This window comes from Camelus dromedarius, chromosome 12, assembly GCF_036321535.1.
Source record: "Camelus dromedarius isolate mCamDro1 chromosome 12, mCamDro1.pat, whole genome shotgun sequence".
Taxonomy (NCBI): Eukaryota; Metazoa; Chordata; class Mammalia; order Artiodactyla; family Camelidae; genus Camelus; species Camelus dromedarius.
In genome coordinates, this window is record NC_087447.1 from 10485243 (window position 1) to 10501746 (window position 16504).

Genomic DNA, 16504 nt, shown 5'->3' on the forward strand with positions numbered 1-16504 from the left:
ATCCTCAAAGGGAAAAGACTGTCCTAGGTTTACATAGCATAACAGAGGAATTAGAGTGAGAGCTAACTTGTAAAATGTGACTCATGGTCCTGTTTCCTTTCAACTGTATCCCATCATTTATTGACGAGGTGGCTGGTGATTGTTCTTATAGTCTGTTTTCTGTCTATGGGGTTATTTATAGATTATCCCATTTGATAAATCAAGAAGGAAGAAGGAAGGCTCCAGAAACTGTTCTTGGTCCTTGGCATCATTGCATTGATGCTTTGATCCTCCATTATCCTTGATCAGTGCCCCCCTCATGTACACAAGCGCAAACAAGAAATCAAGTTAAAAGATTCCGATTTATTGAACAAATACTAGTCATTGAGGATACATCGAGGAGATCACAAACACACCAAGACTTGACAGCATGCTGCACCATGGGGTCAAGTGATCATGAAACAAGAAATTATGGTTGGATAAGTAAGTGTGCATTAGGCAGTCTTCATGGAGAAGATGACCTTTAAGTAGACATTATCAGAAAGATAATTTGAGGCCCTAAAGGTGTGAAAGGCAGGCCAGTTGTGTTCTCAGTGTATGCTTGAAGAAGTGAGCATGTGGTAAAAGGCTGGCAGGGGCAGAACAACCATCAGAATGATCTTGAGACTACAATTGTGTGAGGTACAGAGGAAATACAGCCAACAACGTAGTTAAAGCATTAAGTTAGTGGGCGAAAAGGGCTGCAGTATATTATGCAGTCATGTAGATAGGCTGGATCCACTTCTAGAGATCCTGGTGGGCCAGGATTAGGAGTTTGGATGGAAATACATATGCCATGCAAGTGATGTGAGTCATACCTATGGATGGTCAAGAATGGACACAGCGTCATAAGCTATGCAGTGAAAGGGTATATGTTTATGCTGCTATCAAGTTTTGAGAAGCAAAATTTTATTTCAGAAAAACGAAGATAGAAAACCTATGGGCCTGAGGTTAGATGAGCATAAGAGTTCACTTAATCAACAGTTGATTGTGTGGTTACGTGATCATTTTTATAGTCTCGGGGAATTAACACCGACCTATCAATTTTTAATTTTGGCATTCCAAGTAAATAAAATGTCACTAATTATTGTATTAATGAATTTGTGAATAATACCCCAAACTGATTTTTCAGTCCTTCCATGGGACTCTACAATTTGGGCTAAAGGTGTGAAATACTTTCTCCTTCCCTTAAAAATAAAAATATCAAATAGCAACAAAATCATTTGGCTTGGCGTAATTTTTCTTCTCTATTTTCTATTCACAATCTCCTCTCTTATTTCTTACATCACATATACCCCCATTCTCTCTCTCTTTCTCTCAATACCTCTGCAAATGCTTTATTCATTTACTCATCACCATAATCCTGCTTTGAATTTCTCTGCCCCTTTTGCATTCCTTCACTATTGCTATTTTCTCTGCCTCATCTCCATGTCTTACCTGGAGTTGATTTAGCCCTATAAGTTCTTTTCTTGCCCAAACCAGCGAATACTGTCTCTGATGGTTACTTAGTCTTTGTCTAACCTCTTTCTGCTTGGAGCCACTTGCTGTCTACTGTTTCACAATGTATTTTTCTGGCTAATTCTCTCATCTTCTACCCTAGATTATTTTTTTTCCTTCTCCTTTTCCTCTCTGATTCTAGACATGTAAAAGTGAGCTTGGCTTTATTTTCATTTCAAAATAATTCTTAGAGTGTTAATCTGCTTCATTTAATGATGATCTCTCTTATAACGACACTAAATCTCTATCACCATATTTTGTCTTTACCAGCACTCTGTATTGGATACCATCAGGCATTCTTCAATTGTATTTTCCTTTGGTTTCCTAAAAATGGCAGGATAAAACTGAGCTTAATCTGGGTCTGTCTGTACTCGTCACTTAATCAATTTGTATTTTTGACTTCTTATCATTTCTCTCAACATTACCAGATATTTTTTGAGTTTAGATTCAAACATATAATGTGTTTGATAATCAACCAATTGCTTTCCTAACTTTATCCTTTAATTCAACTTGTTAACAAGAAGACCATTACTCTTTCTCTCCAGGCTTCAGATATGACTATTTCTCTCCATTTCAACTGACTTCATTTTAGCTTAAGTCTTCATTAATTTATTCTCTCATTTCAAATTCCTCACTAAATGGTCTTCGCATTTCTGGTTTCCATCTCACCAGACACTGAGTAACTTGATTAAACTTCCTACTGCTTGTTCATCAATCTGCAAACATTATCCAACAATATTGTCTCAGTGAATATGCTGGTGATTCAAGCAAGATAAAGATTTTCATGAGACTTGGTGCCTTTGGAAAAAAATGTATTATTATCAAGGGGACACAAAATATTTGCATATAGAAAGTTACATTTAGTGTAAGATGTGTGTGTGTGTATTTGGTTAGAAAAACTCATCATCTAGAAAGAGGAACAAACAACTAGAAAATTTAATCAGCTGGGATTTCGGATTAGCATTACAGAAAGAAGAAATTCAAGTAAGCATAGAAAAGAAAGGCAGAACATTTCAAGCATAAAGCCTATTAAAGGGAAAGTTGAAGTGGGATTAGTGGGTGGGACTCTTAAGATGAAATGGACTTAAATTTTATATTATTAGAGATTACTAAAATTTGTAGATTGCTTATATGTATATATGAATTAATTAATTTATATAATAATCCCTTTCTCTTTTAGAGCACTTTTGTGTGTGTGTGTGTGTGTGTGTGTGTGTAACTGTGTGTGTGTCTGTGTTTCCACAACAGACTTTTAGTGCTGGCAGGTAAAGTATTCCTAATATCTTAATTTTACAGATAAGAAAATTCAGATTAAGTAAAAGGTTAAACAATTTGCTACAACTCACTCCACTAATAAGCAATAGGACTGGGATTCCAATGCAGACTCCCTGCACTTGGTAAGATTAGTAATCCTTCAGTGACAGCATGTTGTTTTTTCCGTGTAAGAGCAAACATAGACTGGACGCGCCCATTGCTAGAACCCATTTGGAGCATCCCAAAATATTTACTACATACTCACAGACTCTCTATTCAAATCTCTACACGATTATCTGCCTAAATCTATTTTTAACATCGGTCAATTTGGTCTTCTTAGCTCCTCCAAAGTCACTTCAGAATCATATCTCTCTCCTTTTCCACTCTACCTCTGGCCTGACCTGGTGGTATACCCTCCCCAATCTCCAGTCCTCACTCCATAAATCCATACTGAGCACCCACCATGTAAGAAACATTGGAATATATAATGTGAAAGAAACAAGTGTAGAAAACTTCAAACACTTAGTTGGTTCTCAACATACATCTGCTGAATGGGTTTTGCCTTCAAGGTGCTTGCAGCCCAGTAGGGGGACATGTATCACGCACGTCTCCAGTTCTTGTGAACTCTTAAAAAAAGACTAAGAGCCCAACATTATCAAACCATTAAAGTTCAACTCAACTCACAAGACTTCGTCTTGTCCCCATTTGTACAGTTTTCCCCACTGGCACATGTAAATGCTTACTTATTACACACTGACTTCCCAGGAGGGATGGGTGTGAGATAACAACAGAAAACAAGAAAAATAGGAGGCTATTGTATCTACAAATGGAGAGGGAGGTCTAAGTGAACAGAAACCACAAAAACAGAATATTGCCACCCCGAGACTACATTATAACGTAAAGCTGGCAGGTCACAGAAAGAACTGAAATTTTGCCAGTAGCCCCTTAAACAAAGATCTCGGCTTTCTAGACCCTCTACTGTGAATCAGAATTTTCCAGACACATGATTCTTATGAATCAGCGGGAGAAGTTGTCTCCCTTCTGTCTTCCAACTCACTGTAAATAGGTGAATATATGTTCACTTCTTCATAAAGACCATCTTCTGGAATCTGAGGAGGGAAAAAAATCATTCAGTATCAATCACCAAGAATTTTCCACCACTAGAAGACTTGTTTAAGAGGTATATCTCATCTCCTTTTGTCTTTCTGAATCCCACAGTTTCCCATTACATTCTATTCCCTCCACCTCCAACAAACCAAGCCGGATTGTCTGGCCACGTGGACCCAAGAGAAATTACATCAGTCGATGAGAAGTTGGTGAGACTATTATGTGTCTGAACTTTGGTATATCTCTTGTATTATTTATCTTTGGAGGAAAGGGGTCAAAAAAGGCAGCCAGACTTGAATGCTTTAGGCAAGTAGACAGATGAAGAGAGTGTTTTATCTGGAAGATCTAAATACCTATGCATCAAGTATCTGTAATTATTTTTCATTATCAAAGGTGTAATAAATAGGAAAGGCAAGTGGAAAAGCAAGTGGTAGTAGTAAACTCAGGAGGAAAAAATATTGGGGCTTCAGAGCAAGAGGGAAGATAAACGCCCAGAAAAAAAAGAGAGAGAAGGAACAATATAACAGAGCTCTTCTGGGACAGAAAATAAGCCCAGATATCTGACTGGTTCCTTCACATGCTACCTGTACGTTCATCTCTCACACTTAACGTACTCCAAAGCATCTCCATCTTCTAAAATAATGAAGATCCTATTTTCCTAACCCTCAGTCACAGGGATCTGCTATGAGATGTGTGCTATTTATGCGTGGGACATGTGATTTAAAACATGAGATTTGGAAACCAAAATACTGAAACTTGGAGAAATCATTTTCTGGGAGAAATAGTGCAGGAAACCCAGGCCATAATTTTTAGGCAACAAAGCTCAAGTTCTTTAGCGTATGGTGTGGGACTTGGTATCAGGGTCTGCCTACCTTACTCTGCTCCAGTACTTCTCCGATCCTGTACGCCGTGACTGACACCGCACTGCAGAACCCCAGAATGGTGAGAAACAGGATCATCGCCACAATTTCCTGTTGAGCAGCATCCAACAAGAACCGAAAAGACAAGTAGAGTCATGAGGTTGGTGTCCCCAAAGCATGCTCCCTTACAGTAGCCCCTGTTTTCATCACCCTCTACGTGGTCAGTTTCTATAAAATGACACACACATGGGAAAACCAGGAGATGGTTACTCAAAGCAGAGGACCCACCCTTGCAGAATTCAGCTGGGGTTAGGGCTGCCCCATGTCTGCACATAAGACTCAAGAACGCAGCATTCTCTGACAGGAGTTGCAAGAAAGGATCACACTCATGGAAAGGAAAAGGGGTTTTCTTAGTTAGATTAGGACCTAGAGTCTTAGCCTTCCCATGAGAAATACGCACAGTGGAAAAGGAAGCCTCAGAGCAGAAGCTACTCTGATCATTTTCCTGGCAACTGTGGATATAAGCTGAGCTTGCTTTCAGGTTGATGATCAGGATGACGATTCCTGTTCCCCCAGCTACGCTGCTGACAGTGTTTGCTCCCAGACTTCCTCGTATCTGATGACAGAGAACAACATTTAGACCTAGTCCTGCGCCTGCCACAACATTCAGCGAACCTATCTGCATTTCAGGGCTGGATATAGCCAGGAAACTCTGCATTTATTCAAAATATAGATTAAAAAGGGAACTCTTGAAAATATACTTGTCTAATAAGGGTCTATAATTTTCTTTCTAGGACTGCATTCAGGAAGACCCACGTGGATGCTCATAGTCTCTCCTTAAATAGACTCCTTATTTGGAAACAAATCATTTGTTTGATCACAGAACTATACTTACAAGGACAAAGGTGGTGTGAGGATATTTTTTCAACAGGTGTCAAGGTAGAGGGGGAGGGGATAGCTCAAATGGTAAAGCGCGTGCTTAGCATGCATGAGGTCCTGGGTTCAATCCCCAGTACCTCCTCTAAAACATAAATAAGCCTAATTACCTTCCCCCCCTGGGTGGGGAACATTAAAAATAATAATAATAAAAAAACAGGTGTCAAGGTAATACATGTATTACTTTTTAAAGGATACAGTGGGTATTTTAATGATTATATTTTTAGTGATTTTATCCAACACAAAAGTAGATTGGAAAAAAATCACATATCCACATTTATTCATAATATAAGAGACACATGGCATGTCTCCTTCAAGACTCTTAAAATTAATCTTTTTTTTACCTTTGCAAGGCTGTACAAAGATAGAATGCAACTCACCAGATATGTTGTACGTTTGTTTTCAGATATAAATGACAAAAATCCAGAAATAGCAAACTGTCCAAAAGGGAGGAGGGAAAAGAAAAAAGCACAGTGAGTCTCTCTTCTTCTCTGCATCCCTTTCACCCCCATTCTCTAAATAGAAGGTAAAGTTTAGGTATTCTATAAAGCTATTCTTTAATTTTAATTTATTTTTATTTTTAAATTTTTTATCATTTTATTTTTTTAGTTTCCTGTAGAGAGCTTCTCAGCATTAAATGTACATATGAATTACATGCGGGGCTTGTCAAAATGCAAACTCAGTAGGTCCTGCCTGGAATTCTTCATTTCTACCTGGCTCCCAGGTGATGCCAACCCTGACGGTCCATGGGTCACTACGAAGTGTAGTAAGGTCCCACAGCATCTGGTGCGTGAGTATGTTATCACGCTATTCTCATTTTATTGTAATTGTATGAGCATCTTGTGTGTTGCAGAGTCAGCCCCTTTGCACAAGGATCATGGGTCTGTCTCTAGAGTCTGACATATATCATCACATGGACATAGAGTAATTATGAAAATGTACATGGTGAAACATATATACACCAATAGCACAAACTCAAAAAAAATGTTGAAGATTCAGATTGTGTGATGAGTTGAGAGATCTCTAATAAGCTAAGTGTTTAGAATGAGAAAACAGCAGGGAGAAGTTTTAAATAAAATATGGCAAAAATTCAAAGAAGGTCCTGAACAAGTGACCCAACAGTTAAGTATTTGGCAGAGTGCCAAGCCAATGCAGCCTTTTATGGAGTTAAAATGCATCCTTGTGGATGAACTGTTGATACAAAAAAAAAAAAAAAAAAAAAGGAACAATCAAAAATAACTATGCTGAGTGAAAGAAGCCAGACAGTAGAGAGCCCATGCTGTATAATTCCATTTATACAAAACTCTAGAAAATGCCAACTAATCTAGAGTGACAAAAAGCAAGTGGTTTCTTGAGGATGGGAAGACAAGGAATGGAGGGAGGGGAGATTACCAAGGGACACAAGGACACTTTGGGCAGTGATGAATTTATTCATTACATTGATGTGCTAATGTTTTCACACGTATATTCATGTGTCAACATTTAGGAAATTGTGCACCTTAAGTATGTGTAACTTGCTTACTGTATGTCAGTTATTCCTCCATAAAGCTATATATCTTTGTGATCTCATTCAGCCATCTAGTTTCTCTAAATAGGACAATGATTAAAAGAACTACAATAAGAAAGGACCTCAAAGAATTTCTAGAGCATAGTAGAAGTTCATCAAATATCTTTCAGGCATGTTCCCCTCACCTCAGCTGTCTCTTCCCCCTCTCTTCACTAAGATAACCTTCCTGATGAATAGTGCTAGGGAAAGTTTTCTAGACTTGAATTCTGAAAGTTTAAGTTGAATTTTTATTAGCTAAATGTCCCTTGAGCAATTCATTTAACTTTTATTGATCTCAGGTTTCTTATCTGATGAAAGCATGCTAATATATTTAACCCAAAGTGCTTTGTAAACTACAAATACATATATATATTTACATACACATATTAGAATGTATTTATATATTCTAGAATAAAAATTTGGTTATATCTGATCTGGAAAGCCATGTACAGTGTTGTTTCAGAGACAGTTGTAAACATATACTCACAAATACTGCTCCCCAGAATGGGTAGCCTGTTTTAAATGATGAAAAAACGTCTCCACCAGATTCTGAAACATCGAACACGGAGTAGACAATCGTTCCAAAATAAAGGCATATCAAACCAACCAGAATTTGTGTCACCTGTAGAAAAATACATACATTTTGTGCAATAAGAAGATACTTTCCTAAGATTACATCAATTTTCTTATCCTTGAGGCCAGATATGAGACATGGCTTTGCTGTCTTAGGTAGTCCTGAGAAAGGATCCAAATGAGATATTTTCCAGCATCATCTGGCCACACTAAGAATTTATATAGGCATGACCTAGTCCAGGGACAGCCAATACATTTCTCCTGTGCCTTTAATTTACATACTCAATGATGGTCATCAATATTGGCTCTTTCCATCTTAGTGAAGGTAAAGATTATGAATCCTTCACAGTATGATATGAATTCCCTGCCAACTGACCAGAGTTGGCAGATCCTATTTGCTATTCTTATCCTAGTCTTCATGAGGAAATGCTTCTTTCTGCCCAACCCAGTGAGTGCCCACTGAGCATCAACTCTTCATCTACCATCTTTTCTCACTCCCCATGAGTCTGGTGGGGAAGCTATGTTGATGGCACGAAATACTCTTTCTTAGAGCCAGTCTTTACTCTGGTTGAGGTTGGAGGAGGCTCACTCACCCCCAGGAATTCCAGCTCCTTCTTCAAGAAAGTTAGCCATGTCTGGCGTCGTGGGGATGGGGCAGGCTTCTCCAGTAAGACGTTCTCATGGAGAGAAACTTTTGGAAGTTCAATTTCAGGCACGCTGTGATGGATTTAAATGGAATTGCAGTCATGAGAAAATTCTCTAACTTCCTTTGCAAAACTCTCAACTGGCAGAAGGGAGGATTTTGCTTGTTTATTTTTTCAAAGCAATCCTGCAATTAAAATCTTCATTGTAAAATACAAGAAACTGAGGCTTAGAGCGTCCAAGTTAGTGGGCCAAGATCAGCTAACTCGTAAGTGATTAGATGGAACAAAATGGAACAAAAACCATGCCAAGTCTTCTTATTCTTAATCTAGAATTATCATCAAGTTTTTTTCCCATTAATCTATGCTGATGAGTAAAAATAAAAACAATCAAATAGACATGTTTACCTATGAATCTTTCAGTCTTTTTAACATAGAAATATATCTGAATATATTTTGTCAATGACACACTCAATTTCATGTACATAGGAGAATGGCTTTGAAGAGTTTGTTGATCTCTGTTCCTGTTTTCATCCTCAGAGGAGGCTACTTGGAAATGCTGTCTCTCTTAAAGCATTGGAGTATGCTTAATATTTTGCAGTGATACTCAATCCAATATGGATTCCCAATGCTCTGGATTTAGCTTCTCCTAAACTCTTCAAAAGGAAAGTCTTAACATGTGTTAATCGTTGGTATTCAAAGGAAAACCAAATTATGTACCTCTACCAGATTTCACTCCTTGAACATTTCCCCACTAAACTGTGGGGCAGGATCCCACAGCTTGAGATTCACAAAGACTAACCAGAAAGAAGCCCAAGTTCATTTTGAAAAGCTTCTGTCCCTTAACACGTATCAAATACAGAGGCAAGACATCTGTATTGACAGTGAAGACTCCCCTACCTCATACCAAGAATATGAGCCTCTTCTGTTAGAAAAATCACTTAAGTTGTTCCCAATTTACACACTAAGTAAAAACCTCCCTCCCCATCAACCAGACAGAACTACTGAGAACGTCTAGCAGATAACTTCTGCATACCCAGTATATGAATGAAACCAGATGGTCCATGCCTAAATTCACGACTTGGCTTCTCCCCAGCACTGTTACTATCTCCGGTTCACTAAGTGACTGGGAATAGAAAAAAAGAATAGCCTGTACCCACCTGGAGGGCCCGTGTGGATCTGGGAGAGCAAGGTCTGTTCTGCTCCTGTTTCCCGTGTCCATTTCCTCATTCACTGAGCTCTCCATTGGTGAAGAAGTGTTACAGTGAGCCTCGGTGGGCTTCCTCTCACAGTGTCTCCGGATGGTCAGTTAAGATGGGTTGGCTTGTAACACTAATGGTTATCTTCATTCTGAAGACATCTGTCCGACAGATAAGTTCCCCAGCTGATTAAGATCACCAGGGTTCTTCTTGTTATAATGAAGAGCCAAATTGAGTTACTGAATAGGGATGAGTGTGAAATAGAGATTTGAGACTCCTGGAGGTTAATTCTGCCTGAAACCAGCAAGATTCACAGAACTGAAAAATGACATGGTTTAGCAGAGACTGAGGAAGTGAGAAAGAAATGCAGAACAGAAAGAGATTGTGCTTCTCTCCTGGAGCTTTCTCTGCTTGTGACCCAGTTTAGCCATTCCTATGCCGGAAGCACTCCCACTGTGCTTTAGACATACTTGGCTTCATACGTAATCTAAATTTGAAGCACTGTTTGCAAGTATGAGTATGTCTTAGTCTCTGAATCTCTGGATTTGTCTCTGATTACAATATTTAAAGGCTTTCTCTTTCTTCCTGTTTTTTGGACTCTGTTTATATGGCTCTCTGCAGCAGATGGTTTCAGAAATTGGACAGGCAGAGTTCTAACTCCCAGGACCCATTCCTAGCAGAGTGTGAAAACTAAGATATTCCACACTAAAGACTCCATTGTCTGCTAAAACATCAAGTTGATTCTCTGCTGGTTTAATTTTTGTGATGGCAAGGATGGAACTGTGGAAACACTGAGGAACATGACTTGATAATATATCCTATAGATAGATCTAAGCAGTGTTGGACTGAGCAGTATGTTTAAATTAGCTAAACTAATGTATTCATTTGAATAGCGTAACTAGGTAGACCATAGTAAAATGAATACACAGGTGAGATTCACAGATTTGGGACTCTTTATTTCGGTTTAATCACAGACATAACCTTGAATGGCTCCTTATTAAATGGGAAGATACAACAAATTGTGCTTCTGTGCTGTCTTTCTGGTTTGTGATAAAATTTTTTCTCTTACTCCAAGAAACTTAAGATGTTTGTGACCAAGGGACACTAAAAGATATATTAGCATACCTTTCATAACGCAAAAGTATTAACCCATGGGGTTAATACTTTTGGCCATCTTCCCACTTGGTCTTCAGGAAGTGGTGGACCCGATCAGTGTGTTATTGGAATTAATAAACCTCATTCACTTATCCATTCATCCAAAAGGGATATTCAGTGTCTGGCACTGCTCATCAGCAAGTGTGCAGAGATAAACACCATGGTCCCAGCCCTCGTCCAGCTCACAATCTAACAGAGTAGAGCAAAGATAAATGATATGGTATTGCCAATATGTCAGAGGCTGCTGGGACACACAGCAGGATGAAACAGTTCTACTTGGTAAGGGGTGTGTAGAATTCAAGGAAGAGTTTCCCAGAGAAAGTAACATTTGAACCAAGACTTCAAATGATAGCCTTAGGAGTTTTCATTCACCTCCTCTCCTTTGGTGAAATCACACCACATCTGCCAGAAAAAGACCTGAAGAAATGCCTGTTTATGATGTTTTCTGGGAGTAGTGTATAATAGTTCACTAAATTTGCAGAGAATAATTAGAAATTAAACTTGAGATTTAGACCAGAAATAGACTGAAGATGGTCTTTGGGGTTTGGACACAATGCTATTTTAGGAGAACTTTCAACAGAAACTTACAAAATGTAAATCAGTAACTGATGGATCTTACGATCTTCGACTTGTTTCATATCCCAGTTTCCACCAGCATCTTCTTCCGACCCCCTGCTGAAGGCTTGTCCTCTTCTATGCCCTCATTTTGGGTCCTTATAGACATGCTCTCCCATCTTTCACATTAGTAAACATTGAAACGTATGACAAAATACTTTTTTTTTTTTTGGTGGGGGAAAATTATCAAGATGAGGTTTAATCATGCCTCTGCCTGAAAGGAAGCGATAATATCACAAAGGTTTCTTCCCCACCGCGTACATTTCCTCCAACATCCGGCGCCTATGACAAGCAAAGTGTCTTCTCTCAGATACACACTGGGCTTATTTTCCCAAACTCAAAGGCAATTTGCTCTGAGATCCCATCTGAAAAATTGTTTTCTCAAACTGAGTGCTCAATTCACTTAAAATAAATATGCACGAATTTGCATGTTGCAAATTGACAGTTGCTATCTCTTTAGGGTATTTTTTGATACTCCCAAAGTAATCCCAGCCCCTGCCTTCTCTCACTCTCTCTCTCTTCCTCTCTGTTTCATTTCTACAGCCCAGAGCCAAATATGGCTTCAATAAATATGATTAAGAGGTGATAGACGCTGAAACTGATACTGAGCTCCCAATGTTTCGTGGGAAATTTGGTTACATAAATGAAGGAAATGAAAAAATATTGTTCACAGAGCAAAACAAGTGGTTCTGAAAGGCCTAGAGCTAAGTTCAAACCTGACTGAAGAGAAAACCTCTGTGTCTTCATTTACATGACTTCAGAAAAGCAAAGAGCAATATTTATACAGACTAGCCCAGTGCTTAAAGTCTTTTGGATCTGTTTCTAAAATTGAAGTTTAACTTCTGTTACAGCCTTTGGGACACTTAACTGCCAAGATCCAGCACATGTTAATTCTTTATCTGCCCACACCCCTTCCACTCTCCAGAATGACACTTTTCAACTGGGAAAATTATAAATGCAAAATATGCTTGTTGATTTGTGACCAAGAAGACACCTAGAGTCACAGACAAGATGTAGACATTAGCTGACTCCTTATTGTGGATGGTGCGCTGTTAGTTTTCTTAAAGCGTCCTTCCTTTCCCCATCTCCTTCCACTATAATTGTATCTGAATGTTTGGTCAGATTCACTTTTACTCTCTTCAGTATTATTTCAAAACTTTTAGTAATTTCCTATTCTTTATTGGCTTATTTTTATAAAGCATAATTTCATCTTCTAATACCTTACAAGGGGTGTACAAATCGCCTATCCATCCTCTTTTTCACATTGCTAGCCCTGGAAGAGTGATGTATCACATGTCTTTTTCTACATGAGGTGTCACCTCACATTTCTGTCTGGACTGGGTGCCTATAAATGTGCCACACAGCTATCACACTAGGATTCCCACTGCCTCATCTTATCCTGGATGTCCTGTTTCCTTGAGCCCCCTTTGCATCTTTCTTAGTGTGTTATTGCATGTTGGTAGAACACATTCCCCAGCCCCATGCTGAGAACAGGTGTCTGGGTGATGTGCTTTTTGAGACTTTGCTGATCTGAACATTTCCTTTTCATCTACACTTTAGACTTAATTGAATTCTAGCAAGGTATAGAGTTTGAACTGGAAGATATTATTTACCCAGAATTATTCACTCCATTTACTTCCAGAATTATTTTGAGAATTTCAATGCAATTTTTAATTCCAGATATTCGTATGTGCCATATTTTCTCTCTGAGAACTTTCATAATGTCTTTTAATCCCCAGAAGTCAGAAATAGTCAGAAATACATAATGTTAAAGTCAACCTTACACATTAATTTCACTGCATAGCCAGTAACCATTATCAAACTGGAGACCCACGGGCTTTGTTCTAGAAATTTTCCCCATTTTTTTTTTTATAAATTCCTCATTAAAAGTTGTTTATTTTTGTAGATATCTTATTAGGGATATGGCAGGCATCCAAAATTTGTCTCAATTTCTCATGTTCTCCTCACATGCAGAATAGACTCATTCCATCCCAATAGCCATAACTTGTTCCAGTATCAACTCAAAACTCTAAGTCCAGAGTCACATCTAAGTTATCATTTAAATCAGTTACGAGTGAGACAATTTATCCTGAGGCAAATGCTTAAATCAATGGCTCTAATTCTTCTTTAATAGGTATCAAATTGTTACCACTTACATTACTCTTTATTTGGTTGGAGTTTTATTTTAAACATTTAACTAAACAAATTATCATTTAATGAAAATAGGGACAAAATAATTCTACAACTTAAGTTTTATTTCTGAATTTTTAACACAATGGCAAAGCACATGGTGGGAGCACAATATTTACTGAATGAATGAATGAATGAATGAACAGATAAACCAATTATCAATCAATCATGTCTCCAATGTCCCCAGCTTGCTGGTAAACCAGGAGTAAAATGAATAGACACAACCCACAAATATTAGTGGCTTACAGATTGCATACTGCAAGGTCTTCCCAAATTGCTAATTCGTCAGATACAATAAGTTTTCATAGAGATTTTTCATAGGATTCTTTTTGGAGAAAGTTTCATCAGGAAGTTTCAAAAAGCAATAAATAAAAAACTTTTTTTTCAAAGCACATGTTTTGCTTTTGTTTGTTTGTTTTTTATGAAGGGGAGATAATTAAGTTTATTTATTTATTTATATTTGGAGGAGGTACTGGGGATTGATCCCAGGACCTCGCATGTGCTAAGCATGTGCTCTGCCACCTGAGCTATACCCTCCCCTCAAAACACTGTATTTTGAAATATCAAGAGTTCATTCTTTGTCTCTCCCATTAAGCATTCCAATCACTCTCTTTAGCATTCTCTAATTTTCTTTTCACTCCTATTGGTTTTTAGCAGTCATCATCAGTCATGAATAATGTATTTTTTCTCTTTTTCTTTCTGAGATATTTCCAAAATATCCCCTCCCTGAGGAAAGTCAAAACATCGATTGTAGGATCCATTCTAAACCACACCATAGCTGCTGCCCTGGTCCCAGCCTACCCAAGATAAAACCTGGGCTTGGCTGAAGGACTTTTGTAAGACTCAATGAAGAAAAGATAAGAAGAAGCATGTTGCAACCTATAGAATAGCCATTTCAAAAATTTGAGTTTTGATGTATTCCAACTCAAATTGAATATGAGCTAGTATATTATGAGCTATGTGATTATGGGTGAATTTCTGATTTTCCCGTCAAAATAGGAATAATAGTACCCACTTGTAAGGGTTGTTGTGATTAAATGAGATAATAAATACAAAGTAGCAGGGTGTAAAACCCAGTAGTTTCAGAGTTAACCTTAACTTCTCCCTCCAACTTCTCCTATTTTTTAATCAAGTCAGAAGGCTGTTCTGAGGGCCAAATTAAACTGCATAATAAATACACGCACCTAAAGAGCCTTAGACATAGTACATAGTCAATAAATGTTAATATCATTCCCTTGTGAGTTTTGAGTTTTATTACTATAAAGCTGTGCTATTTTCACTACACAACACTGCTTCTATGAAGAGGGCAGAAAGGAATGCTGTGTAGAGAGATTCTAAACAAAGGATCATGTAATTTCTCATCAGAAAAATAGTCAAGGAGAGAATGTGGCTTCCTGTCAAGATAATAATTCCCCTGTATTTTTTCCCCTCAAAAAAAGAAAAAGTCAACCAGGATATCTGTGGAGCCCAGGATGAAATGCAGACTGTGAAAAATGAATTAAACTGTATTATAAATGCATGAAAGCTTCACTAGAAGAGGTGGGATTGAAAGGAGCTGACCTGAGTAACGGAAACAAAGGCTTTGACTGCATCCCTTAAGGCTAAAGATGAAAAGGACTGTACATTAGTGCTGTACTCCAGTAGGTAAGTTTTTATTTTTTATAAGAACACTGCACAGCAATGCTGAAACAACTTTACATGTATACCATAAAGCATTAATATACAGAAACCTCAATCAAATAGAGTGGGGAGACCAGAAAGGGAAGCTGCCACACCCTGAAACAGTAGCAGAGTCCAATTTGAAGAAGAAATTGGCCGTTTCCTTCCAGGCAAGGACTGAGCTAATGATAAGCCATGGACCCTTTGTTCACTATGGCCCTCCCAAGTCCCTTTTCCCTCCTTCCCTTGCTGTGCAGGGACTGGCACATAGCCTGCCATGATTGCAGACCCTGAATTTGAATTTTTCTGATGATCCCAAATAATTCAGCTGAAATTCTCAGTGGATCACCATCTTTGCTGGAGAGATGTCTGGCAATCTACTTATTTCAGATCAACAATACTAAAGTTCAACAAGGAAATAAATTTTGGATAATTGTTGCCAGATTTCTTACATTTAGGAACCACGTTATAAATAAGCACACTTGAAGGGGGAGAGGTGCTGCTAGAATGAACCACATGGGATTTTTAAAATGTAGTTCTCAAAAAAAAAAAAAAAGGAACCAGGGCTTCCTGTAGAAATGAAAATTCTATGTCTACAATAGGGAAATGAACTTGAGCATCTTGTAATTTTAGAAAATAAGGAAGTGCTAAAAAGAGGAGGAAAGGTAGGAAGCATGTCAACACTACATTGGCACCAACTCAGCTCCCAGTGGTCAGAGCTGGAAAAATTTGAGCAACAAGATAAATATTGGTCATCACCCAAAGAGTAATATAAACATCCATTAGTCCATAAAGAAATAAATAAATGACTTAATAAATAAAAGAGAGAGAAAAGACAAATCTTCTTTACAGAAGACTTCAACTAATAAGTAAAGAAGAAATGAGGAATGTAGAAAATGACATTTGGAACATCACAGTAGTGATCGCCTCAGGCAAAATCTCCATGTGAATGCTAAAACTGGCAGGTGAAACTTTAAGGAGAAAGATGGTATTTGCACAACCTTGAAATATCTTCTCTAATGTATTTATTACTGTGGTGGTTTTAGCAGATGTCAGCATTTGCTTTGATGGTCCTCTCTCCAGGAGGTGGCTCTCATTTCTCCTCCCTGTGAATTTGGACTGAACAGATTAGCTCACTTCTAATGAATAGAAGATGAAAAAGAAATAATAGTAACTTCACAGTGGAGGCACCTGGCAGGCACCACCTTCATCAAGTAGCCATGTTCAATTTCACTAATGATGTCATGTAGGTTT

General features: G+C 38.1%; 1 protein-coding gene across 1 annotated transcript; it reads right to left on the reverse strand.

Moving 5' to 3' along the window:
• Positions 1–322: 322 nt before the first annotated feature.
• On the reverse strand, positions 323–9963 carry MS4A2 (membrane spanning 4-domains A2). Its single transcript, XM_010987003.3, has 7 exons — positions 9593–9963; positions 8385–8508; positions 7706–7840; positions 6053–6109; positions 5197–5352; positions 4749–4847; positions 323–3878 (listed from the first exon to the last, which is right to left on the reverse strand). Exons 1-7 carry the CDS (start codon positions 9676–9678, stop codon positions 3780–3782), a joined length of 756 nt encoding a protein of 251 aa, XP_010985305.1. The 5' UTR covers positions 9679–9963; the 3' UTR covers positions 323–3779.
• Positions 9964–16504: the final 6541 nt, after the last annotated feature.